The sequence below is a fragment of the Ambystoma mexicanum genome, chromosome 3p, assembly GCF_040938575.1.
Source record: "Ambystoma mexicanum isolate Mex_15411 chromosome 3p, UKY_AmexF1_1, whole genome shotgun sequence".
NCBI classification, from domain to species: domain Eukaryota; kingdom Metazoa; phylum Chordata; class Amphibia; order Caudata; family Ambystomatidae; genus Ambystoma; species Ambystoma mexicanum.
This window is the reverse complement of record NC_090925.1, coordinates 807,837,789-807,864,557: the sequence shown is the minus strand read 5'-3', so window position 1 is coordinate 807,864,557 and position 26,769 is coordinate 807,837,789. Positions and strand designations below refer to the sequence as shown.

The 26,769-nt window shown below is 48.8% G+C and overlaps 1 protein-coding gene across 1 annotated transcript in view; it reads left to right on the top strand.

Moving 5' to 3' along the window:
- Positions 1-26,769, top strand: part of LOC138580913 (serine protease 27-like) — a 205,155-nt gene that overhangs the window by 141,235 nt on the left and 37,151 nt on the right. The window contains exon 5 of the mRNA XM_069651844.1: positions 26,429-26,598. Coding sequence (XP_069507945.1) covers positions 26,429-26,598 — 170 coding nt within the window. The remainder of the gene's footprint in view (positions 1-26,428; positions 26,599-26,769) is intronic.

The window sequence follows — 26,769 nt, the reverse complement described above, 5'->3', positions numbered from 1 at the left end:
GTCATTTGCTCAGTGTCACCATGACAAGGGCAGGGCTAAGGATGGGCACAAACGTGAAAGCTAACTACTAAATAAAACGGATGTTTTTCTATACAGGCATGCCCTGATTTGCTCTATACTGTTCAATGGTGGTCAGTGATATGGTCCCTGTGGCATATGTATATTCTGTGGCATGATGGAGTAAGGAGGCTGACAAGATGGTATAATTTTGGCTATAGACTTTTATTCAAATAAAGAAAATAACCTGTCTCTTCCTATTTCTAGAGGGGTTTTCACCCTCCTATGTCCAAACCAACTTCTCTATCCCTACCACTAATAAATAAACCAAGAAGAAAAGGATTCAATGAACGTATAATCCAAGCCACCAGGAGAATGGCTCCCCTCTGCTGGTGAAACAATCCTATCTTGGATTGACTTAACAACAGTCTCTTATTATAGGGTCTGATTCACCAAATATACTTAGACCAGGAGAGTGACTCCCTTCTCCTGGTCTATCTGGAATAGCTTTCGAGACTGTTCTTCGCTAGTCTTTTTGAGTAGTCTTTAGAAGTCTCTTTAATTCTTTGCAGGGGTTTGTGCACAACAGAGTTAAGACTTTATCAGTTCTCCTTCTTATTGCTGAAGCCTTATCCACGCTTTTCATATCTTGACTAAAGGGGAGATTACTCCCTGACAGTTCTTGGTTCTTTTCATATCTTTCACATATGCTGGGTTTCCCACTGTGACGAGGGAGTTCACTCCCCAGGCACTCTTGAGATCTATGGTTTCTCGTACAACTACTGTGACGATGGAGATTACTCCTGAGGAATACTTGACTCTTGAAGCTCTGTGTATCACTAATGTAATGAGGGAGATCACTCCAGAGGAATACTGGACTCTTGGATCTTTGGGTATCACTACTGTGATGAGGGAGATCACTCCTGAGGAACACTTGACTCTTGCTTCTTTGGGTATCACTACTGTGATGAAGGAGGTCATTCTCGAGGAATACTGGACTCTTTGGGCTCCCTGGAACACACCTGGCTTTCCTGCAACTCCTGTTACCTTTATCTTTAAGGGAGAATGCACGCTGTTCTTACCGGGGTCTCAGGTCGCTGTAGCTTCTGCACGCGTTCTGCACATCTCCCTGCTTTCCTCCTAACTGGTCTATGCGACTACATGGAGCTTTTGCTGCAATGGTCTTAGTGTGTTTTATGGACCACAAGGTCCACCTCCGAGAGGCCACGCCACTGCTGCATTACTTCTGCTTCTGCAACAAGTCAGGTTCCCTCTGGATCGCGTAATTCTTTTTGGCCTCTTCTTTAGAGACTGACTATCTCTCGATACTTCGGGCAATGCAGGTTTGAATTTCCTGGGCCCTGCAGGACAGAGACCAGCTTTCCTCACTGCTCTTCCTGCTCCCGAAAACACTCAGTTCTTCCTCTGTCTTTACTTTGTGTCAATGTTTGTTATACAAGCCTTTGAGGTTATCTTCATGCCTCCTGCTGGCCACCTCGTCCCAGTTCTTGAATAATCCTTTCTACTGTTGTTCTGTATGTTTCTTCGATTCTTCTTCGTCTCAGTCCTATCTGATCTGGCAGATGCCATAGTAGCGACTTCACAATAGCACACAGTAGTAGTTTCAGGTTGGGAGGGAGAAGGAGTCAATAGGCCCATGGCTTCTGGGAACAAGGGCTTAGGGGGGTCTTTCATGGGGCATCAGTCCTTCTCCCCGTGAGGGGAGTCTCTCCCCAAGAGGTCCTGCCAGTTTTTACCATGCCTAGGGGGACTATTAGCTATCAACCTCACCTCCCTAGCCTCATAGGGAAGGGCTTCCCTCTGGGGCGAAGTGACGAGACCCTGTGAATCATCACAGTCCCCTCAAGGAGCCACTGTTCGTTATGGCCACAAGGATGCCATGAAAAACCTGTGCCAAATGCAATGAACGATGTTAAGATATTATGGCACTACATCTCTAGCAAGTGATTTGTCCCACTACCTCTGCATACATCTTCCTAATGGAAGTCCTTACCTCTGAGGTGGGCCCAACACCTTGATAGGGAACTCTTCCTTTCCTATACAAATCTTCCTTTAACTATAAACCCCCTTTTTTTTTACCTGTCTTCCATGAAAGGGACTCTTAGAGCCTTCTCAGCAGGCTGAATTCACCCGAAATAATCGTATGAATCCTCAACAATTGGACAAAACAGGCCAGGATATTCCTGACATAAAGAGGGGCCAGTGTTGACCGAGGCACTAGCATGTGTGACAAGTCAGAAGAAGGAGTCAGACACATTCTGGTCATGTTGACTTTCTTTTAATTAAATTATAAATAATTGGCCTATCTCTCCCTATTGCTAGAGGGGTTTTCCTGCCTGTGTGTGTCTATTGTTAGGAAGTCTAAAGTAAATGTCCTCAGTCCTAAACCTAACTCTACCTGTCCCATTCACTAATAAAAACAACTAATGCTGGCCAAAAGAATGTCTCTCATCTCCTGGTCATTTCCCTGTGTGGCTTCTTGGCTGCAGCTTACTCTCAGGGTTTTTATTTTGGCTCCTTATATTGTCAATAAACAAAATGTCTCTGTTTTAGAAATATGTTGCTTATTTTATTTATTTTATTTTTTTATTTTTTTATTTATTTAATTGTAATGCGCCGGTAACTTGCGGGTTTCAGGGCACAGAGACATGGACACGAAGACAAACAAAATGGGACGAGACAGTTCCTAATGAAATCAAAGGTTTAGTGGGTCAAGGATAGCGAGGTCAATTAAAGAGATACGTTTTCACTAATTTACGAAAGCGTAAGTAGTTGGGTTCTTTCCTTATGTGGACTGGCAGATTGTTCCAGATACCTGCTGTAATGACTGGGAAGGATGTTCCCAGTCCAGACCTACGTTTGTGTGGCATCACTGCGATCCTGTTTTGATCCAAGGATCTTAAGGCACGGCTTGGGACATAAGGACGTATTTTCGATTTTAGGTAGCCTGGTGCCTTCCCGTGGATGCATCTGTGGGCTATTCTAAGCGCCTTGAAGTGGGTTCTACTCTCCACTTTGAGCCAGTGTAATTCCTTCCTGGATTTACTGATGTGGTCTGATTTGGATTTGCCTTTGATTATCCTAACTGCGTTATTTTGGATAATCTGGAACGCCTGTATGCTTTTTTTGTTGGCTCCTAGCATAAGTGCGTTCCCGTAATCTAGACGAGAGAGGATGGTTGCTCTGGCCACTGTGGCGCAGTTGTTCTCTGAAAGGTACAGTCTAATGGCTCTGAGGAGCCTCAAGTAATAATTGCATGTTTTTTTAATGTATTGAGTCTGGGCTTCTCCTCCTAGGGATGCTTCCATCAAAGCCCAGGGTTTTTACTTTCTCAAGTACTTTGATGGTGACGTCTTTGATCTTAAAGTTTGCATAGTCATGGGACAGTGAGGTTCTGGCTTGGGTGGATCCGAAAACCATCAGCTCGGTTTTGCTGCCGTTCAAACACATCCAATTAGAATCCATCCATTGTTCAATGATGTTATATATTCTGAGGAGATTGTCATTGTCAGTTTTATGGTCCCCGCTAAGTTCCAGTACCAGCTGCGTATCATCCGCATAATTGGTAAAGAATATATCTGCATAATCTAAAATGTAGCATAGACATCTAATGCTGATGCTGATCTTCTCTGGAAATCTCTGAGTTTCGATCACAAGCTCTTGTAGCTCATCCCAACTGTTCATCTGTCGTTTACTCATTTTAGTGTTATGCTTTTAACAATTCTCCTGAAGATACTGTCTCACAGTCTTTACTTTGCTTTCAGGTATCTCACATTATTGAGATCCAACGTTTTTATCTGGTTTAGGAATCTTGCTCTCCTGGGTTTTCTCTACTGGTGTCTTTCTCCTGTTATTTAACTCACTTGGCAGTTTCAAATCACAATTCGTATCACACTTGTATTTGAAATGTCCTCCCCACTCTTCCACACTGAGCACCTGTGGTTGTTTCCACTCTTCCCCGGGTATTTGTTTCCACGTTTTCTCTGTTTCCGACTCAGCCGTGTTTGTCAAGTACTTTATTTGTTCCTCACATATCAACTTATTCAGATTTACTGTTTGTATGTCGCACTCAGGCCTTTCACGCGTTACTCTCTTTACAATAGATTGACCCGGTGGTTTCCCGCCTCTCCTGTTCACCCGTATACCTTCGTTTGTCCAGGGTGAAATCACGGCGCTCGGCAGGCAGTTGCGTAACCTGCTTCATGTTCTCGCTCCTCTGTCGTTTCTCCAACGTTCCGTTACTCGCGTCTCTGTCAGCTGCTGTGGTTGAGGGACGCTGGTGGGTGGGAGCTTTCAGCGCTCCCTGCTGCAATGGTCTTGGGAATGTTAGATGGGTGTCTGGCCCACCACAGGGTGGTCATGGTCAGGCCACCGTGTCGGACAGCTTTTTTCTCCCTGCCGTCACAACGGCTTCTCCGTTGTCTGCTTTGACGGGTCTCCTGCGTCTTAAACTGGCGTTCTTTGCTTTTCAAACTGGCCGGGATCGGCGGCTTCTTCCTGTTCCGCCTCTCCAAGGAGTGGTTATGGCAGGGAGCTTCTCCTGCACACCATACTCGCTGTCCTGTTCTGATCTCCTCATCCCAGTTATATACAAATCTCTTCTTAAAGAGATGTCTTTATGAAGAAAAGGTAGTCCCATATGTGCAAATACGGTGGGTGGTCTAGAGAGTTCCTTGTGGGATTGAGAGTCCTTGTCCCCTAAGGGAGGAGTCACTCCTAGTGAGGTCCCACTTGCCCACACTTCTAGGGAAGGTTTTGCGCAGCAGGCTCACCTCCCTAGCCTCAAAGAGGGTGCCCCCCACCCCCCAGGGAGACGGGAGGAATACCTTTCATTCATCACAAATGTCATGACTCTGGTGCAAGGACAATCTACATGCTGGTCCCTCTGGTGTTGACTGCACTGTTAGTGCTCAGTGTATTGACTCCCTTTAAACATGGTGGTCTGCATGTGCCAGTGCATCATTTCTCCAAGCAGTGCATTTTCCCTGGAGGACGCTGCAGTCCTCAGCTTCCCAAATGTCTGTACTTGTGCCATTGCAAGATGCTAGTGTTCCCTCTCCCAGCCCATTTCTGTGTGTTCCTGGTCCTTTTCCTGCACCTACCCATGTTCCACCCATTGCCTGAATTCTTCTCTAACTCTCGCTATAACCGCTACCTATTTGTTGCCTTCTTCTGCAGTCCCCTTGCAGCTCCTCTCCTAGTTGCCTTGCATTTTCCTCCTTCCTGGCTTTGGCCACTTCAGCTGACCTTGGGTCATCCTGGGTTTCCCCTGCAGCTTAACTGAATCCCTTCTGATGGAAAAGCCTCAAGTGGTAAACGAAGAAGGGCTCCACTCAGGAACCAGAGACACCTGACCAGCCCTACCACTTTGCCTAATTGTGGGTCTGACCATCAGTTGCCACTCACTTCCCAGTAATATTCACTTGGATGAAAAAGTGTCTACCATGAGGGATCGCTCATACTTCTTTTCTTCATGTCCATTCCCGCAGACTCAGTTGAGATCTAATCTTGACAGCTTGCAACACCACCAAACCAAGAAAATATGGCTCTGAAAAGATGGCTCAGGTACATAAATTGTTGGCAGCTGTTCAGGCTTTGACCACAGAATTGTAGTTATTAAAATCTGAAAAGGCCACCCTTTGTCAGATAATCGCTAGCTATAATGCAATTCATTCAGTTCCCCTCTTTGGGGGAATTGGCACCTACAAAGTTTGAAAGGGTTTCCAAAGAAACAAAGTGTTCCTAGATGTGTGTATCAATCACTTTATCTTCAAACCCCACCACCTCTTTGCCTCTAATCGATCCAAAGTCGGCTTTATGGTTTTCAACAAATCTGGAAGCGCCCTGGCCACTCCATTGGTTACAGCTGAAAATCAGATTCAAGACAAGTATCAAGTGCTCCTTGCAAATATAATGGCAATGTTTGACCATCCAGAGTGGAAGTTCACAGCTCAAGAATCCATTTTGTACTCACTTATATAGCCCGGTTCAAGCAGATTGGCAGGGAAACAGAGTTGCCATAGATCACACATTTAACCCTGTTCCTATAAAGGCTCATTGAAGACTTAAAGGATAAGCTGGTGATGGTTCCAAGACCTGACTGACTATACTCTTTGGTGATTCTGATTCTTCAGTTAGACTTCTATAGGCTAGAGAGGTAACTCGTACAAAAGAAGAATCTCCTTTCGTTGGAGGGGACTCACCTGCTCCATCCTCAAAAACCAAGACCCCTAAAGAACTAAAACCGATGTAAACAGGGAACACCAGAGGCCCCTTTCTAAGACAAAAGGTGGTGCTGGCATAGTTAAGGCTTACAAATGCATTGTGGGTCTAAGAATCACTTGGTCTGAGAATGCCCCATTGCGCCACCTAGGCGTTCGAGAAACACTGTCTCCAGAACCTAAAGGGGACATTGGATGGGAAATTGTTTTACACTGTCCCTCTCTGATGGCTATTGGTCCTACAAGCAGTTCTCTTCTCCAAAAACAATGTTGCCTTGCATCTAAAGAAATAATATTTACATCTGTGTTTGTTGACTGTGGGGTGGCTGTTCTATTAATGTATAATCAATTGGCACGAGACAGTAACATCCCCAGATATGCAAGAAGATTGAGAACCTGTGAAAGTAGTTGATGGGCAGCCACGATTATCTAGACATGTTAAGGAACCGACTTATATCTATTAGGTTACTCCATATGGTGATAGCCTTACTCCCAGAAAAGGTTTTCTTTGACCTGTTTAAGGCAGCCCATTTACCTTTGATCCTTGGAATCCCCTGGCTGAAACAGTATAATCCAGTCATAAACTGGTCAGCTGGTGCTCTATTTCTGGTTTCAGAATACTGAATGAGTAAATATTTGAAGAGTCTATCTACCAATACTGCAGTAGATCAAGATGTTGGACAGAAAGATACTCAGGAAGGCAACCCAATTACCAGTATTCAGAGAGTACCGAGCATCTACCAAGAATACCCTACAGTCTTCAAGATCAAACCAAAAGGCAATGATCACCTCATCAACCTGATGATTGTGACATCAATAACATTCCTAGCTCCAACATTCTTTTTGGAAGGATGTCCTACTATCCATTTCCAAGAAACAGGTTTTAAACCAATATATCCAGGAGAACCTACAAAATGGTCTCATTACTGAATTGATATCTCCAGGAGAAGAGTCTTTATTTTTGTTCCCAAAAAGACATGTAGATGATGAGACCCTACTTAGATTATCACATGTTAAATAAAGCCACTATCAAGGACTAGAATCCCCTTCCCTTAATTTCATGCATCCCTGAAGCAGTCCAGGGAAGCAGCATATTTACAACATTGGATTTATGTGGGTGTGTATCACCTGGGCCGAGTCTGATCAGGGGAGCAATGGTAGACAACCTTTCGAACACGTTTTGTACACTATGACGTTTGTTTTACGCCCTTTGGGTTCACCAATACTCAAGTCGTCTTTCAATGGTTAATGCACTATGTATTACCTGAGCAGCTATATCACTCCGTTATCATGTATCTAGGCAATATCCTCATCTACATGTCTTCTCCAGACATACACAGAAACATGTAAAGTAAGTATTTTGTAGCTTTTGAAACTTCAAACTCTTGGCTAAACCAGAGACAAGCAGATTTGCTACCAACATGATGTCTCATCTGGGTTTTCTGGTCTCTCCACAAGGCATTGTGATAGATCTGCATATAGTATCAGCTTTTCTAGGCTGGGAGCCTCTCACGAATGTGTCTAGTATTTTCATTGATTTCTGGGCTCTTCATCCTTTGCAGGAAGTTAATTGCTCAGTTTTCCAACACAACTTCAGAAGCCTTTTCCACATTAAAGAAGCATTTTACTGCTGCCCCCAGTTCTTTACCAATCATACCCTAACAAGCCTTTCATTGTAGAATCAGACACATATAACGGCGCCATTAGCGCCATCCTCAGGCAAGCAACTCCAAGATGGCGGAGCAGCTCATTTCTTACCTATACCGCACCCTTACCAACAGTGAGCATAATTGGTTCTAAAAAAAAAAAACCTCTTACCAATCAAGTAAGGTTTTACTGAGTGGAGACATCATTTACTAGGGGCTGCGATGAATCCCAGGATGTTCCGAAGGTAGAGCCCCTTCCCATGAGGCTAGAGTGTTGAGGCTGGTACCTGAAAGTCCTCTTGCGGGTGGTACTCAGCAGGTGGATCTCATGGAAGGGTAAACCTCCTTTGGGACCAGTGACGACCATATTGGGAGAACGCGGTATCCCCGCCAATCACCTGACCCTATACCCCCTCCTTACAACAACCCCACCTCTCCTTCATGTCCTATCTCTCCACTCCACCCCTTATATGCCATGTATTTGTATAGCCCAACACATCTAGAAAGTACTATGACGAGGAAGATCTGTAGGGAGTTACAACATCATAACTCATCCAGTACTGGTAGGAGGTGCAGAGCAGTACAGAATACTTACCAGAACCACTTTGCCCATTCTAGTGGTTTTCCACATCCGATTGGAAGAGGCCGTGCTATGAGCAAAGAAGGACTTGACGAAGTCTCAATCTTGCCCTGGAGGAACCGTGAGACAGATAATGCTCAGGGAAGAAGAAAGGCAGCCGGGGAGCACAGCAAGGAGAAGGTCTCTGTCAAGCTAGTCCAATGTGCAGGGATTGCGTGGTGAGCAGCAGGGAAGATGCTCCTGGCATCCCTGAAGGTTGCAGATGTGGAAGAATGGTCCTACGCTGATGAGAGTGAAGCAACTTAGTTAGGAATCCAGCAAGCCTTTCCTTCTGGCTACCACCTCCATCCAACGACCAGGCGGAAAGACTAAATTAAAACATAGAACAGTGTTTCTGCCATTTTTCCTCTCTTTGGATGATTGGGTGGACTTACCACCAACTGACGAATTTGCATACAACAGCATACATTCTACCACCAAATTCACCCCTTTTTTACTCTTATGGATTTCATCCTCAAGTACTTAATTTAGCCGCATTCTCGCACACCATGATTCCTACCATGTACTGTTTTTTAGGTTCTGCATGAAGGGATCCTAGAGTACTCATGGTACCATCAGGGTTGGCTGCCACATTGTGTTGATTGGAAGGAATATCCTACATCTGAACATACATGGGAACCAACTATGCATATTCATGTGCAACAGGATCATCAGCGGTTTTACCACGATAATCCCTAGAAACCTGGTTCTCCCCGGCTTTGTAAGTGGCTTAACATCACAAGTCTGGTACAAGGACCATCTGCCGGCTCAGTATTTTGGCTCCCTTTCAACATGGCACTCTGTGTGTGCCAGTGAACCATTTCTCTTAGCAAGTTATTTTCCCTGGAATGCACAGTGCTCCTGTCCATCACAAATTCCTGGACCCCTCACCATAGCAGGATGCCAGTGTGCCTTCCCTCAGCCCATTTCCAGGTTTTCTCTGTCTTTGCTCTGAGCATCCCCAGATTCCATTTTTGCATTAATTCTCATCCTGCTCCCACCTCTGCCTATTCTCTGCAGGTCACTCAAGCTCCTCTCCTAGCTGTCTTGTGCTTTCCTCATTCCTGGCTATAGCCCACTCTCAGCTGACTTTGTATCATCCTGTGGTTCTCTTGCCAACGTACTGATTCACTTCTCCTGAAAATGCCTCAAGTAGTAAACAAAGTAGGCCCGCCCTCTTGAACCCGAAGACACCTGACCAGCATTACCAGACATTGCGCTATAGGATTTATCCTCTTTGGAATTATTCAACATTGGATCTTACCTTCAGTGCCACTCATTTGACAGTTAAATTACCTTTGGTGAAACAGTGGCTACCAGACGGGATTGCCTTTACCTCTTGACTTCGGGTTACTTCCATCAGACTCAGGTGAGATCTAATCCTGATGCAGTTAGCAGAAATACTTTCTGCTCAGCTTTGTACGTTGACATTGAGAAATATGCATGCACATAAGCAGTGGATACTAGCAGCTTCCATCTGGTGCAAGCCTTCACCGAGGTCGAAGGTAACAGAGCCAGAACAGGTATTTCAGAGGCTTGTAGTTACATGGTTTCGTATCACCATACAGGTGTTGCACTTGTAAAGGCTCTCGTGCAACATGAGTAGTTCCTAGGCCGGAAAGAATATTTATAAACTGACGGACGGCCCAGGTGGATACTCTGACTCCTTACCCTCTGCTGAATCACCACATAAGAGGCATAGAAAATCTAAAAAAAAGCTTACCAACATTATCTGAGGAGGGATTTGGGGGGCTGTGAAGGGAACGATTAAAAAGGTATGGGATACTAGACACAACAGGCCTTTCAGGAAGGCAAAGTCTCGCTCCTCTTCAGCATCCTATAAACTACTTTCCTCACAATCTGAGAAGGGAATAGTTTCTTACCTGTAACTCCATTTCTCCAGCATTGGTATCTTTCATGGATTCACATGCTTAAAATATTCCCCGTCGACAGACTGGGAACCCTCGGTAAGCTTATATAGCCTTTTCCTATAGGAAAACTTTTGTTACTTTAGTGTCCTATCTATGTCGTTTTGGGCCGCGCACGCACGCCCTACCAAGACGTAGCGGTATAAATGCCCGCCCCCGCGGCTCCTTCCAGATTTCGACCCCTCCAAGTGGAACGGGGTGAAACCAGAAAAAATGCGAAGATTGCATTTCGGGGAGGCCGGAGGGCGCATGTGAATCCATGAAAGATACCAATGCTGGAGAAATGGAGTTACAGGTAAGAAACTATTCCCTTCTCCAGCATTGGATCTTTCATGGATTCACATGCTTAGAATAGAATGCACAGCATTGAACGTGAAACAATGAAGGAGGTGTAACTGCAATCGAGCAATCACCCCATTCTGCCAAAGAAAACGAACCATGATTACATAAGATTCGAAATTAACCACCTGTCACCCTACTGTATACCGCAATATACATAAGTTAAAACAGGATACATAAAGCACGCATTGGAACCACATACGCATGTTCGTGCATATAATTAAAAGCATATACGTATCTATATATATATATATATATATATATATATATATATATATATATATATATATACATATATATATATACATATATCTGCATGTATAAACACATATCCAACCAGCATAGAACCCTCTCGAAGAGAAAGGGCTTACCTTATTGAAAGAAATGCCGCAAGACTGCTCGGCCCATTTGAACTTCGTCCGCATGCTGTCGTTCTAAGCAGTAGTGACAGGTGAATGTATGGGGCACTGACCATGCTGCTGCTCTGCAAATGTCTGCCAGCAGGATCCCCGCCCATAATGCCGTCGACGACGCGGTCGCTCTGGCCAAATGGGCTCTCGGACACCCTTGTAGCGGCTTTCCCGCTTTCGAGTGACAGAAAGCAATCGTCGACGAGACCCATCGAGCCAGACCTTGTTTCGAAATTGCTTTCCTCTTTGCTGAAGGGCCATACGCAACGAAGAGCTGCTGTGTCGATCGAAGTTGCTGGGTACGATGCAGGTAGAATTTTAGAGCCCTCTTGACATCGAGGGTATGCAGAACCTTTTCCGCTGCCGACGATGGCGTTGCAAAGAAGGTGGGTAGGACCATGGTAGAGTGTTTATGAAAAATCGTAGGAACTTTCGGGATGAAACGAGGACTCGTCGACAAGATCACCTTGTCCTTGAAGAATCTGAGATATGGAGGGTCTATGACCAATGCTTGTAACTCTGAGATTCGTCTAGCCGACGTTATGGCTATTAGAAAAGCCACTTTCCAAGATAGAAACTTCATGGACGCCGTGGCCATTGGCTCAAAAGGTGATTTCATCAAACCTGCAAGTACCAAGTTAAGGCTCCACGTTGGTGGAAAACGCTTAACCGGGGGAAACGTCCAAAACAAACCTTTCATGAAATGTTTTTTTTTATTTTTATTTTTTTAAACTTTGGTTTTATTGGCATTTTCTTAATTTTACAAATCGGGCTGAATAAACAATAATGAACAAAAAGCGATTATCTGTCCCGTTCAACCCTTAACCCCCCCTTCCCTCCGCCCCTCTCCCCAACAATGCCCCCCCCGCAATCCTGTTATAACTTTGGACGTGTGAGACAATAAGCAGCCTTATCATTTCTTGTACTCAGGAGACGATGTGGTAGGTGACCATTTTTGCCGGCTGAGGTCGACGTTGCCGTTCCCCCGGTCGTGGGCACTCAAAAAGGACCCAGATGGACTCCGGGCCCCCCTAACCCCCCGGTGCGGGCCAGTGTCTCAAGTCAGTGGACGTCCCATCCCCAAGACTGTTGCACCCCAAACCAATTAGCCAGGAAAGGCCCTGAGTCATTGTTCACCATTGCTGTGAGTTTGTCCATCAAGAACATATTCTTTACTTTTTTCAGCCATTCCTCCTTGGAGGGGGGTTCCGGGATCTTCCACTTCTGTGCCAGGGCCACCCTCCCCGCCCGCAGCATTGTTTCCATCATCCTTGGATATCTGTATATTTCCATGTCTTCCGGGGGTAAGCCCAACAACATCGACAAAGGGTCCTGGGGGAGAGGCTCATCTGACACCTCCGCAATCCAGGCCCTTACTCTTCCCCAGAAGTCCTGAACTTTCGGACAAAGCCATCACATGTGCTTCCTGGATCCCCTCTGGCCACATCCCCTTGGGCACATCGGAGAAACACCTGGGAACATTTTAGACAGTTTCACTGGGTCCGTATGCCACCCCTGCAATATCTTGAAGTTATGCTCCATATCCGCGGTGAACAAGTTCCTGTGAAAAGCGATTTTGAAAATCCTTGATCAGGCGTCTTCTGAAATGACCTCCCCCGCCAAATCATCCCAGAAAGAGCGGAAACCCCTTCTCCCAGGGAGGTTGATGGTGTTCAAAATTTTATACATGTTCGATACCGCGCCCTTTCTCGAGGTCGTTGTATCTAGGAACTTTTCAAAGGGAGTCAGCTGCCTCCTCAAATTTTGGCCCCATGATTGGTCACACAGTATGCCCTTGAGACGGAGGTATTCAAAAATGGTTAGGGACCCTTGGCCCAGTGCCTCCCTCAGGTCCTCGTATGAGAGGAATTCTCCCTCCCTAAACATCTGCCCTGCCCATTCCATCCCCAACTCAGACCAGATCTGGGAATTTCGGAACCCCCTCCTGCCCAGGTTAAGGGGGAGTCCCCAAAGGGAGGACATCGGGGACGGCCAAGAAGTAAGGTAAGCTGTCTGTGGGCCCTCCTTCCAAATTTCCCAAAGGACTCCCAGGGTCGGGTGACCTCTTAACTTTCCTGGGATAGATTTGCGTGGGGCCCATAGGAGGTCCCTGACCTTCAGGGGGTGGGCATCCATGTCCTCTAAGTAAGACCAGTATGTCCCCATCCCTTCTTTCATGTGTTCCAAGAGGACCCTCAACTGGGCAGCTCGAAAGTACAGGCGGAAATCAGGAAGCCCAAACCCCCCCTCCTCCCTCGGCAATGTCAGGGTCACTCTCCCAGTCCTTGGGGTCCCCTGCCATATGAATTCTTGGACTGCGTTTTGTAGGACCCTAAAGGTCTGCTCCGGGATGATGGTGGGGAGCGCTGTGAACAGGTACAGAAGCCTTGGTAAGACATTCATCTTGACCCCTGTCATCCGGCTGTACCAGGACAGGATCATCTTGCCCCATCTCCTCAAATCTGACCTGATCCCTGCAATTATAGGGTCATAGTTGGTGGAGGCTAGTTTAGACAGATCCCTAGTTAGCAGGACTCCCTGGTATCGAATGAAGGTCTTTCCCACCGCGAGCCCCTCAAACCCGTCCAGAGGGTCCAGCTCGGGGTCTCGTACTCTCATTGGGAGCAGGACTGATTTTGTTGTGTTGATTCTCAGTCCGGAGAAGCGGCCAAATGTGGTCACCAGGGACAAAAGGGGGGAGAACGAGGAGGCCGGGTCCACCACATAGGCAAGGATGTCGTCCGCAAACAGGGATAGCTTAAATTCCACGTCGCCTCTGCTAATCCCCCTGATGCCCGCATGTGCTCTGATCGCTATAGCTAACGGTTCTATCATGAGGACGTATATCAAAGGGGAGAGGGGACACCCCTGCCTGGTCCCTCGTGAGAGTGCGAAGGACTCGGACAACCTCCCGTTCACCTGGACCCTCGCTGTGGGGGCTCTATAAAGTGCCGATACCCAGCTCCTAATGTGTGACCCGAAGCCCATTTTCTGGAGGAGGAGTTCCATGTATCTCCACTCCACCCTGTCGAAAGCTTTTTCGGAATCTAAGGAGAGGACACATGCGTCCAGATCAGATTCCTGCGCGAAGTGGAACAGATCTTTTGTTTTACGGATATTGTCCGACCCCTGTCTCCCTCTTATGAAGCCCACCTGATCCCCATGAACCAACCTCGGCATTATCCCCTCCATCCGCCTCCCCACAACCTTGGCCAAGATCTTGACATCTGTGTTCAATAATGATATTGGGCGGTAAGAGGAGCACTCTGTGGGATCTTTACCCTCCTTGGGCAGTACTGTTATAATGGCACCCATCATGGAGTCGGGGAGAATACCTCCTTCGAGGACAGAATTGAAGACCTTCGCCAGATGCGGGGCCAGGGTGGAGTGGAACCTCTTGTAAAAGTACACCGTAAAACCATCCTCCCCCGGGGAGGTTCCCACCTTCATCCCGCTAATCACTTTGTCTATCTCATCCTCGGTGACCGGACCCTCTAACCCCTCCGACATCTCCTTTGTTAAGGCCGGGACTTGAATGGATTCCAGGAAGCCCTCTATCTGGGCATCACCCTCGTCATATTCTGAGGAATATAGTTTCTCGTAGTAGTGGCGGAAAGCCTCCCCTATGTGGGGAGAATCATAACCTATCGTCCGCCTTCACCATTCTGCTACGTTGGACTTCCCTCAGCTTCCAGGCTAGGATACTATCTGACTTATCCCCTTTGTCGTAATATTTTTGTTTCACCATCTGGAGGCTTCTCTCTGTTTTTTGTAGGAGGAGGTCTTTTAGTTGGAGTCTATAGTCCTCCAGGGCAGTGACCTAGTCACGCTCGAGCGGCCGTTCCGGAGGGCCACCAGGCTGGAGCCGGACTATTTTTTCCCTTTGGGTCTTTTCCCGGGCCTCCCTTTCCCTTTTCTTCTGGGCTCCTATTTTGATGAGCACACCTCGTAGGGTCGCCTTGAAGGCGTCCCACAGTGTGTGTATGCCGACTTCCCCATTATCATTCAAATCAAAGAACTCCGTTATGGCATCTAGCACTTCCTGTGCGATGACCTCGTCTTTGAGAAGGGAGTCATTGCACTTCCAGCGGCCTCTGCACTCCGCGTGCCAGCCCTCAGCTATAGTGATGCGGGCCATGTCATGGTCCGTCCAAGGGATCGAGTCAACACTGTAGCCCGAGACGTGTGGGCGAAGGGTCTTGTCCACCAGAATATAATCGATTCTAGAGAATGAGGTGTGAATGGCTGAGTAGTACGTGAATGAGGGGACGTCAGACCTGAGGGACTGAATTGTGTCTACCAGACCCAGCTCGGTGTTGACCCTCCAGAAACTGCGTGCCGTGGCCTCGTCCGCAGGTCTAACGTTTGGAGGACCAAGTCGCTTTCTATCTGAGGACGGATCCAGGACCATGCTAAAGTCTCCCCCTACCACTATCTTACCATGAACAAAGAGTTTAAGCCTGTCCCTTACTTCCTCCCAGAACTGGGCTTGGCCTTCATTTGGACCATATACAACTGCGAGAGTTAAGGGGGCACCCTGTAGTGAGCCCATTACCAGTAGGTAGCGGCCTTCAGGGTCCCTCAGGGTTGCTTCTTACTCAAAGCCTACGCCCCTTGCTAGCAAAATAGCCACTCCCCTCTTCTTAGACCTATGTGATGCGAAAAAAATCTCGCCGATTCCTCCTCCCATCATCTTGGGTTCCTTCACCCGGGCCCAGTGTGTCTCCTGCAAGAAAAGCAGGTCTAGTTTAGCTCTTCTAAACTCCCTGCAAACCAGGGATCTCTTTGTGGGTGTATTCAGACCTCGCACATTCAAGGTGCCCACCCCCAGGACCACCAAGCCATCAGGCATTATCTATGCAAGTCTCCTAGCTGGCCACCCATATCATGTCAAAACTCCCATCTCGCTTCATTTGTCTCGCTTCTGGATTGCTTGGATTCTCCCATCCTCCCTCCCCAGGGGCCCTAAAACTGACCCCAAATATCTCCTCCTCCCCCCTCCCTGAAAGAACTACCCCTGCCAACTTGAAAGAACCCCCCATCCCCCTACCCAACGTCCAGCCAGTAAGTTCCGCCATTGCTGGCATGTGGCCGGACCACCAGCCTGACCTCCCCTGGCCAGGCCTACAGTACAATGCTCATCTCCTTGAGCCCCCCTTTTCCCCCCCCCGGCCTCGTCCCATCAGTTGCCCATTGTATACTTGCTGTTCCGGGGGACAGAGTCATCGCTAGGACCTCACAAAGTTCCATACCTGTCCCGCAGCTTGTCGGGGCTCTCCTGCCGTCAGCCCTCCGAATCCATTTGCTCTCCTTCCTGGGCGGAAGGCGGAGTATTCAGTTTTTGTATTTTCGTGAGGCGGTCCTCCTTCTCCTAGGTCCCGACTGACCTGGACCGCACCTGGCCAGTGCTTCCGGGCCGATCGGGCTTCTTCAGGGGGTTGGGTCCACCACGTAGTCGCGTATGGCTCCTCTAATATCCTCTTCTGTGACCAACATGGTGCGTTGGCCCATGTATTCGAAAGGACAGGGAGAAAGGATACCCCCACCTGTAACACACCCCCTTCTCCTTGAGTAGCTGCGTCAGGGGACGGCACATTCTGCGCTTTGCCAAGGTGTAGGCGGAGAGGTCCTGGAAAATGGTGATCTGGGCATTGTTGTAAGTGATCACCCCTGCCTTCCTCGCTTCTTCCAAGACCTTGGTCTTTTCCGTATAGTAGTGGAATCGGGTTAGGACAGATCGGGGGTTCCCCGCCTTGCCTCCTGCTCTCTGCACCCTGTTGAACGTGGGTTCCGTGGTCATCTCCTCCGCGAATAGAAGGGTAATAATGTCTTTCACAACTCGGGTTAGGTCTCTCTCTGTCTCCACCTCCGTTTCCGGAATCCCAAAAAATCTTAGGTTATTCCTCCTTTCCCTGTTTTCAAAGTCGTCTAACTGTCTGGCCTTCTCCTCATCCCTTTTCTCCAAGGCCGAGAGCCTCATGTCAAATTGGACTTCCTGTGCTGTTGATGAGGACTGGTTGGTTTCTACCCGTAGGAGCCTCTCCTCCACTTTGTCCACGCTCTGGTCCATTTTTTCGAACTTCTGGGCGATGTCTGATCGCATTTCCCTAATTTCCTGAAGGATGGAGGCAAAGCCCCTCTCCATCGCCGTCGAGGATTCCGTCATGTTTCCGGGTGGGACGGGTCACTGGAGCCTGTGTAGCTGTTGCTGCGATCCCCCGTCTCCCTGTACCTAAACGCTTGTAGAGACTCTAGCCAGTTCATGCGATCCTCCTCCGTGCCCCCCTCGGGGTCCGCCACAGGCCAAGAGCTTCCTCGTCTTGATGCAGTCTCGTGGGGCGGGGGGGCTGCCGGGGTCGTGTTCCAACCTCTGTTTGCTGTCAGAGTTCTCCACCCGAGGGGGAGTCAGGCGGGCACACGCCCCGGGGATGTTACCGGGGGCCACCACCTGATTAAGCATGAGCGGACAAAAGCTGACCTTTTTTCTGTGCCTCCGGGCTCACTGGGTTCCTCGTTGGATGGGTGGGTACAATCCTTTCTCCCCAGTGTGTTTGCGCTGGGCTCGGCAGCAAAGGCCGGGGCCCTAGTGGGCCTGTGTTGCTTGGGGTGGGGTGAGCCGCGACCGCGACAGGGCAGCGAGTGCTGCGTGGTTAGCCATGGCGGCTGCTGTTCCCAGGTGCGCTCCCCTTTCCTGTGGCTGAATCCTGGGGGTATTAGGGAGCGACGTCGCTGTTTCTAGGCCCCGGGTGCTGGGCCCGGGGCCGCTGGTAAGTTCCTCTCAGGCCGGTGCGGTCGGGGGGAGGCCCAGTCCCCGGGTGCGGGGAGAAGGAGCTGGGGGCTTGACTCCCCCTTGAGGTATTGCTCGGGGTGAGGCCGGCGGGGGAACTGATGGCGGCAGGGGGGGGCTGTTCCCGCTCGTCTGGTGCTTCACCTTTGTGGGCCGTTTCTTTATTGCGTCCGCCAGGATCTGTCAGGGGAAGGCGCGGGCCGCTTCTTAGTGACATCCGCCGGGGTCTGTCAGTGGAGGGCCCATGGAGCATTGGCGGCCAACTCCACTCGCCGGCCCCGTCTGTGTCGGCGGGGCGCTGCAATCCGGCAGGCAGCCGGGCTTACCAGCTGGGCTCCGCCCGTCCGCAGGCCTCTCCCCGTCCTCGGCCGCTCGGCCACGGCTCCGATGCGGCCCGAACTCCGGTTCCCCGGGGGCGGTGAGATCCGCTCTTTCGTGCCGGCGTCTCTCGGGGGAGTCACCGGTCGATGGCCGCGCAGCTATTCCGCCTGGGGGTTCTGGGGGGGGGCTCAATCCCATTAAAAGGCTCAGTCCTGGCGGGAGCTTGGCACTAGGCAGCCATTGCCTCTGCGCCCCCTGGTGGTCTCCCCTCATGAAATGTTTAACTAATCTGTCACTAAAAAAAGGCGTAGAGTTCATCCTTCTTGTGAACCTAGAGATGGCCGCCAAGTGAACCTTTAGAGATGAAAAAGACAAGCCACTCCTCGCCAAATGCAACAGATATGGGAGGATCTGTTCCGGAGTAACTCTCAGAGGTTCCACTTCCGCCTGCCCTTGGCACCACACACAGAATCTTTTCCACTTACACCTGTAAGACTTGTTGGTGGACGGGGCCCGCGCAGCCTGTAATATTTTTCGACAGTCCGATGGAATGGTCAAGGCCCCAAACTCCGAAAAGTCAGGAGCGAAGCCGTGAGGTTGAGACTGTTCGGGTCGTGATGCCACACCGTTCCTTCGTTCCGGGACAAGAGGTTGGGCTCTTTTGGGAACGTTATCGGGTGGTCCGCTGACAGATGAAGGAGGTCGGAAAACCATGGTTGCCTCGGCCAACATGGCGCTAACAGGATGACTCTGCACCTGTACCTGCGTATCCACTGCAGAGGCCTCCGTATCAGGGGAAATGGAGGGAAGGTATAGAGGAACTTGTCCGTCCACGGGAAGGAAAAAGCTTCTCCCACTGAATTTTCCTGTGGCCATCTGCTGCCGTACATTTTGTACTTCTTGTTTGCCTTCGTGGCAAAGAGGTCCAGCGTCGGTTGTCCCCATTTCTAGAAGACCTTCGCCAAATGATCATCGTTTATTTCCCACTCGTGAATCTGGTCCATCTTTCTGCTGAGCGAGTCCGCCTGCTCGTTTTTCACTCCTGACAGATGATGGGCTATGATGGATACATCATGCTTCAGCGGCCAGTGCCACACCTTCTGAGCCTCGATGGAGAGGGTCCTGGACCGCGTACCGCCTTGCTTTCGTAAATAAAACATTGTCATGGTATTGTCCATCAGAACTCTCACTGTGGATCCCCTGATGTGAGGCAGGAACGCTCTCAGGGCCCAGCGGACTGCTCTCAATTCCAGAATGTTGATGTGTAGGAGAGATTCTTTCTGAGACCAGTGGCCTTGTGTCTGCAGAGTGCCCATATGCGCTCCCTAGCCGGTTAGGGACGCGTCCGTCACCACTGTGAACTGGAATTCCGGTTCCTGTAGAGGCACTCCCTTGGAAATATTCTGACGATTCCTCCACCACCGTATGGTTGACATGAGCTCGACATCGTCAACGGTCAACTTGTCTGACCAAAGGCCCTGAAACTGCGTCCAGCGATCTGCCAAAAACTGTTGAACTGGCCTCATGAAAAGGTGACAGTTGGGCACTAGATGAATGCAGGACGCCATAGCTCCCAGGATTGATGTATATTTTCTCACCGACAACCTGGAATTGATCTTCAGCTGGCCTGCCAAACGACTGAGCCTGGTGATCCTGTCGAGGGATGGTTTGACTAATCCCAGCTGGGTGTCGAACTGGGCACCCAGAAACAGCAATCTTCTGGACGGCGTTAATGAGGATTTGTCGAAGTTTATCGCAAACCCCAATCGGTCCAATAGGTTCAATGTGTCCTGTAGACTATCATGCGTCGACGACGGGGAAGATCCCCTCACCAACCAGTCGTCGAGATACAGGTATACATGGTGGCCCTGCCTCCTCAGCCAGTCTGCCACCGGAGCCAGGCATTTGGTGAACGTTCTGGGGGAAGATTTTAGTCCAAAAGGGAGAACTGTGAACTGGTAGTGTTTGTGTTCTACCACAAACCTGAGGTATTTCTTGTGTCGCGGACACACCGGTATGTGAAAGTATGCGTCCTGCAGGTCCAGAGAAGCCAGAAAATCCCCTTTTTGAACTGACCTGATTACCTCTTGGAGCGTGAGCATCTTGAACTTTATGTTCTTCAACGACTTGTTCAGTTCTCGCAGATCTAGGACGGGACGCCATTTTCCATTCGGCTTTTTCACCACAAAGTACCGGGAGTAAACTCCTTGACCCCTTTGCGACGATGGGACCTGTTCTATAGCCCCTTTTTGTAGCATAAGTGCTACTTCCTGCAGCAACACGCTCAGATGGGAATGAGCTACACGCACCGGTGGAATATGCGGAGGGTTGCTTTTGAACTGCAGGGAATGTCCGTATTCTACGGTGTCCAACACCCATTGATCTGTGGTTATCAGCTCCCATTCCTTGATGTAACATGATACTATGCCCCCCAGAACATTCCGATGCCCGTCATTGCTGACTCTTAGTTTGCTTATCCCTCGTCGATGACGAGAAACCTGCCGTTTTCTTAGGGGCTTGGTAAACCCGGCGCTGTCCAGCTGCTTGTGAAGCTCGTCTGTATCCTTGAGAGGAATATGTTGATCTACCGAAGGAACGGTCCCTGGAAGAGAACCTGGAGTTCCCCGAAGCTCCTCTGAAGGGACGAAAAGACCGGGAACCCCGACCACTCTGGAGAGCTCCCAAAGAACATGCAGTGTCCGAGTCCTCCTTCATGCCCTTCAGGGCTTCGTCAACCTTCTCGCCAAAAAGGAGGTCCCCTTCGAAAGGCATATCCAGTACCTTGTGCTGCACCTCGGGTCGGAAGTTGGTGTATTTCAGCCACGCCTGCCGTCGGAGGACCACACCGTTGTTCACCTGCTTGAAACCCGACTCTGCAAGATCTACTGAGATGTTAATTGCATGATTTGAAGCTTCCTCACCTTCCCTGACTAGCAACATAGCCGCTTTTCGATGTTCATCCGGAAGGTGTTCGAGTATGGGTGCCAGCCGGTGCCACATTTCCCTGTCGTATCTAGCGACTATGGCAAGAGAATTGGCCGCCTTAACCGTGGCAGCACCTACCGTCAGGACTTTCTTGCCGAACGCATCTTGGCGTCTAGCATCACTTTCCGGGGGGGTCGTACACTTGTGTTGAGCCCTCGCCTTTCTCGCCGCCGCCGCCGATACCACAGAGTCAGGTGTCGGTTGTGAGGAAAGGCACTTGGGAGTAGAGTCCGGGGCCTTGAATTGAAAGTGTTCTAGGATGGGTACTGAAAACACTGACTTTCTCCTTTGACCCATGTGGTCGAAAAGAAAGCAATCTTTCTTTTCCTCTTCTTGTGCCAGCCCAAATTCCTTGCAGGCTTTAGCCATCATGTTATGGAATGACCCGATATCGTCTGGGGGAGACGGCTGAGCCGGGCTCCTCAGCGTTTCCAACTCCATATCGGACTCCCAGGTCGGATCCCTGGAGGGGGAAAGTGAGACTATTGACGCCGCCCTGCTGCCTGATTCCGAATCCAACAGCTCCCCTTCCTCGCGGCGTGGAACCGAGAGGCTTGCTTCCGGAGGCCCTGCAGCGGGGGTTGCAGGTGGAGGATGGCGAGACGGGCCCGGGTCGTCGACGACCAACCCAGCCGGGGATGTTCGAGGCAGTCTATCGTCCAGTGTCCGTAGCAGAGATTGCAGCGTGGATAAGACTTCCAACGATAGAATCGATTGTGGATTCAGCAGAGGGGTAGAACCCGGACATCTTTCGGAGACATGCTTGGTAAGTTGTAACACCAGGTCTGCCGGGGCAGCTACCCTTTCGACCTCGTCCCCCGAAGACACCGACAAGGCCTCTTGCTGTAGGAGTGTGTCCGGTAAAACTGGGTCGTAGACCTCTGGGCACCAGGCCCTTTGAGGGATATCCGTCGACGAAGCCATAGTTGGTCCTGTCGGCGACGTCTGCAATGCAGGTGCGGTAGATGTTAACTGTGTCAATGGCAGAGAAGTCGTCGACGACCGTCCAACCGTCGACGACGGTGGTGGTCATGCAGGTTTATGCATTGCTCCCGCCTTTTCTGAACTCGACCTGCGTTTTTCTTTTTCTCGACTCGGGGTCGATCCATGACGATCGCCTGAGGAGGATTTTGATTTGTCTTTATCTTTTCTCGTCGAAGATGAGGACAAAGAGGCACCTTTCGACGTCGAGTCCTTGGAGTGGCCTTCCGAGGACTCCTTGCCCACCGGTCTAGGTTTCTTCACCGGGGGCTCCGATGACGATGAGCGGCGCGGGGCCCCTGAAGATTTTGATGCTGAGGCCACGCTGCGTGTTGAGCCCACCTCTGAAGGCGGGTATGCCCCCGCTCCATCGTTCAACCATGCGACAAGTCTGCAACTCCGATCCTTAAGGGTCTTCTGGGAGAAGCCCTTACAAATGTCGCAGTCGTCAGCCGAGTGGTGAGGGTGCAGACAGTAAATGCAGTCCATATGCGCATCCCCCTCGTAGACCTTCTTTAGGCCGCACGTAGCGCACGGGCGGAAAAGTGCTTTTCCTGACATCAGGATAAGAGCGCAACCTAACCAAGTAGAAAAATACATGAGGTGTTCCCACTTTGGAGACGGTCGAAATCTGGAAGGAGCCGCGGGGGCGGGGCATTTATACCGCTACGTCTTGGTAGGGCGTGCGTGCGCGGCCCAAAACGACGTAGATGGGACACTAAAGTGTCGAAAGTTTTCCTATAGGAAAAGGCTATATAAGCTTACCGAGGGTTCCCAGTCTGTCGACGGGGAATATTCTAAGCATGTGAATCCATGAAAGATCCAATGCTGGAGAAAGGAAATTCTGCTGACGAACCTAGATAAAAAATTCTAAAACATTGAATCCTTTGTGTGTGTATGAAAGTTCTGTCAGGAGCAAGATCATGCAGATTAGGCAAGAAGCAGAGAACTTCAGAGAACTACGGTTCACATTTACTGAGACCCTGCAGCCCTTACTCAATATGGAGACATTACAGAAAGACTACTCACTGAAGCGTGTCTTGCATATAGATATCAGGTGCTAGCCTTTCTAGTTTTTTGGTGATAGATAAATGATAGAAAACAAGTCTTAAGGACATTCCAAGTTTTTTTCTCCAACTTCAAGGGCCCTGGGCCGTCCTGGTCTCTCTTGTCTCAGTCACCGTTTGTCCTAACCTTGGCTTCCTTATCTTCAGGCAGTTGGCAAGGATATTCATTTAGAAGCAAGGCTGGAGACGGGGTTCTACAGAGAAGCATACTGACATGGGTTGTGTATGGGGGGTTGTCATCCTGCATGGGTCTTTAGGGCCAGGACTGGCTCCAGGTCTCCCTCCTCCCACCCTTCTTTCTATGGAGGTAGGTTTGGCCTTGACAAAGTCAATACCTGAACCTTGTCACATGGATTACTATTGCTTGTGGGCCTCCACCAAACAGAGTAGACTGTGTACTGTGGGTTTTAACAGAGAATGCATCCTGGGAGCCAGACAGGTTTCATATTAAATGACTATCCAACATGATTACCTTGGTAAACTCTAAGGACTCATTGGATACATCTTAAAGATTAAAACACGAACCTGCGTTCTGCTAGTGAACCACTTAGACATTTCGCTTTACAAAACTGTTCTTCATTTAATTGGGCTCCCAACCGTTAGTGTGCCTTTAAGCTTGGAACTTGATATTCGTGAATTCAAATGGTCAATAGCTCTGGTAAGCATGTATTGTGCTACATTAACAGCGCCATATGGTTATGCTCTCGCTACATAGAGTCCATGGGTACACTTATACATGTCTCTGTGCCAATTTCTGTCAGGTTTTCAGCACTTTGTAAAAAATGATATTCCCCACAAGGATTTAACACCCTTCATCGTCACGAAATGGCAAGAGTGCAAGAGTGTCAGGAATATTTTGCACAGAGGCACTCACATACTTAAATAATTGTAGTTGTTTCTGTCTAAATTAATATATCTCCTTAAACTGTTTATTCTGATTATTTTTAGCCTCATAACAAAGACTCTGTGGAGTCAAGGCAGTGTTAAACATGAACATAGGGGAGATGAAGTGCGCATTTGCACATTTAATAGGGGCAATAGGGAAGCAATACATATTCAAGTTGCAGCTGGCTGCTGCTCTCCTGTGAGCTTAAGACAGGTGAGCACCGTAGCATGCAGTTACTCTGTGAGTGTGTTCCAGAGTGCAGAAATAAACCACATTGTTCCATAAAGAAAGTGCACAGAACCACGTAGCAGGTAGTTGTCTTTGTACACTTGCAGATTGTCTGGGTGAGGGAGAAGGGCTCCTCCTCTAACTCTGCCGAAGTATAATGACCACCTGCTGCGATCTCTGTAGTATATAGGCAAAAGGCTGTATTGCTTTTATATGTGTATATGCTTCTATGGAGTTTTCGTCACATTGAGCTTCAGGTAGTGGTGAATCACTCAGAAGGGAGACTTGCGAATATGTGCAGATTATCTGGTTGATACTCATTCTCCTTGTGTGTATACATTAATAATACAGTTTCACATACATAACACACTATGGTATTAGTCTCTGATTGCACACTTTATTTTAATTCAATGCCTTCCAGTCCTTCACAGAGACCAGGTTGACGCACATTGCCTACTACAGTAGTGAACTGGCGTAGTATAAAAAGCTCAATAATAATAATACTCCAAGGATCATTCACAAAGTGCAGTAGTGCTTATTTTGGTTTCCCCGTACCTGCAAGGCAGCAGTATTTACCTATTTATTTAGAGCAGAAGTATTAAAAATGCATCTTCAAACACATCATGTGAAAAACTATTTCCCGGGACCTGGGGGTGTCAGTGATCATGTCCTCTTGTGCTGCCTCTTTCCCTGAGGCCCAGTGAAGGAGTAGATAAGAGTACAGCATATTAGTGCTGCAGGTGAGGTGAGAGAGCAGACGCTAGGCAAAATGGAGTGAGCAAACCCAACGAAGGCGGCCTCATAGGTCAAGGAGTTTGTTGAAGAACGTCCATGCGGACTTGTGTTGGTAGGAAGGCTACTGATGTTGCTGATCAGTGAGGCAAGAGAGCAGACTGTAGGCAAATGGAGTGAGCAAACCCAACGAAGGCGGCCTCATAGGTCAAGGAGTTTGTTGAAGAACGTCCATATTGACTTGTGTTGGTAAGAAGGCTACTGATGTTGCTGATCAGTGAGGCAAGAGAGCAGACTGTAGGCAAAATGGAGTGAGCAAACCCAACAAAGGCGGCCTCATAGGTCAAGGAGTTTGTTGAAGAACGTCCATATTGACTTGTGTTGGTAAGAAGGCTACTGATGTTGCTGATCAGTGAGGCAAGAGAGCAGACTGTAGGCAAAATGGAGTGAGCAAACCCAACAAAGGCGGCCTCACAGGTCAAGGAGTTTGTTGAAGAACGTCCATATTGACTTGTGTTGGTAAGAAGGCTACTGATGTTGCTGATCAGTGAGGCAAGAGAGCAGACTGTAGGCAAAATGGAGTGAGCAAACCCAACAAAGGCGGCCTCACAGGTCAAGGAGTTTGTTGAAGAACGTCCATATTGACTTGTGTTGGTAAGAAGGCTACTGATGTTGCTGATCAGTGAGGCAAGAGAGCAGACTGTAGGCAAATGGAGTGAGCAAACCCAACGAAGGCGGCCTCATAGGTCAAGGAGTTTGTTGAAGAACGTCCATATTGACTTGTGTTGGTAAGGAGGCTACTGATGTTGCTGAGCGACTCCACTGACAAGATTAGTCATAGTTTACCAGCCCAGAGTTGCAGCAGATAGCAGAGTGAATGCAAAGTACAGAGCAGTATGATTTAAGGTTTTAGAAAAGAGCATCCTGGCGAGCCATGTAGAGCAGACTGAGATTGTGTATATAGTGTAAGAATTGGATAAAGCACAACATGTGAGGTTAGCGGAGAAACAAAGACAGCATGGCCTTGAGACAAATGCCAATGTATTATTGTTCATGACATGGGGAGCTTATTAAACAAGATGTCCCAAGCAGATGCCTACTTCCTTTCAAAACAATATGTTCCAGACCTGCTGACCATCTCCCTCCAGCATAATGAATAGGGCTCTGTGTAGATAAACGTTTGTAAAACGACAAGGTTAAGGCTGGTGAAACCAAATACTTTAGCAAATCACATATGAAACTTTGGTTCAATTTCTCCAGGTTCTCCCCTGTATCCCACGACGTTGCAGGAAGTGATGGTTCCAATCATTGATCAGCCCACCTGCGATAAATGGTACCATATTGGGTCAGGTGTGAGTGCCAACACCCCGATTGTCTTCAGCGACATGATATGCGCCGGTTACCAAGCAGGGGGAAAGGACTCCTGCCAGGTGAGTGCCACACTACATGCTTTTATCAAGTAGCGATTTGACAAATTTGATATGATGATATGACATGGCATATATAACGTGCCTATACACAAGTGTTTCAAGGCGCTATGAGGCAAGGGAGGGGAACAGAGGGAAGACAGAGACAACGATCTTACTTGGCCAGGTGACAAT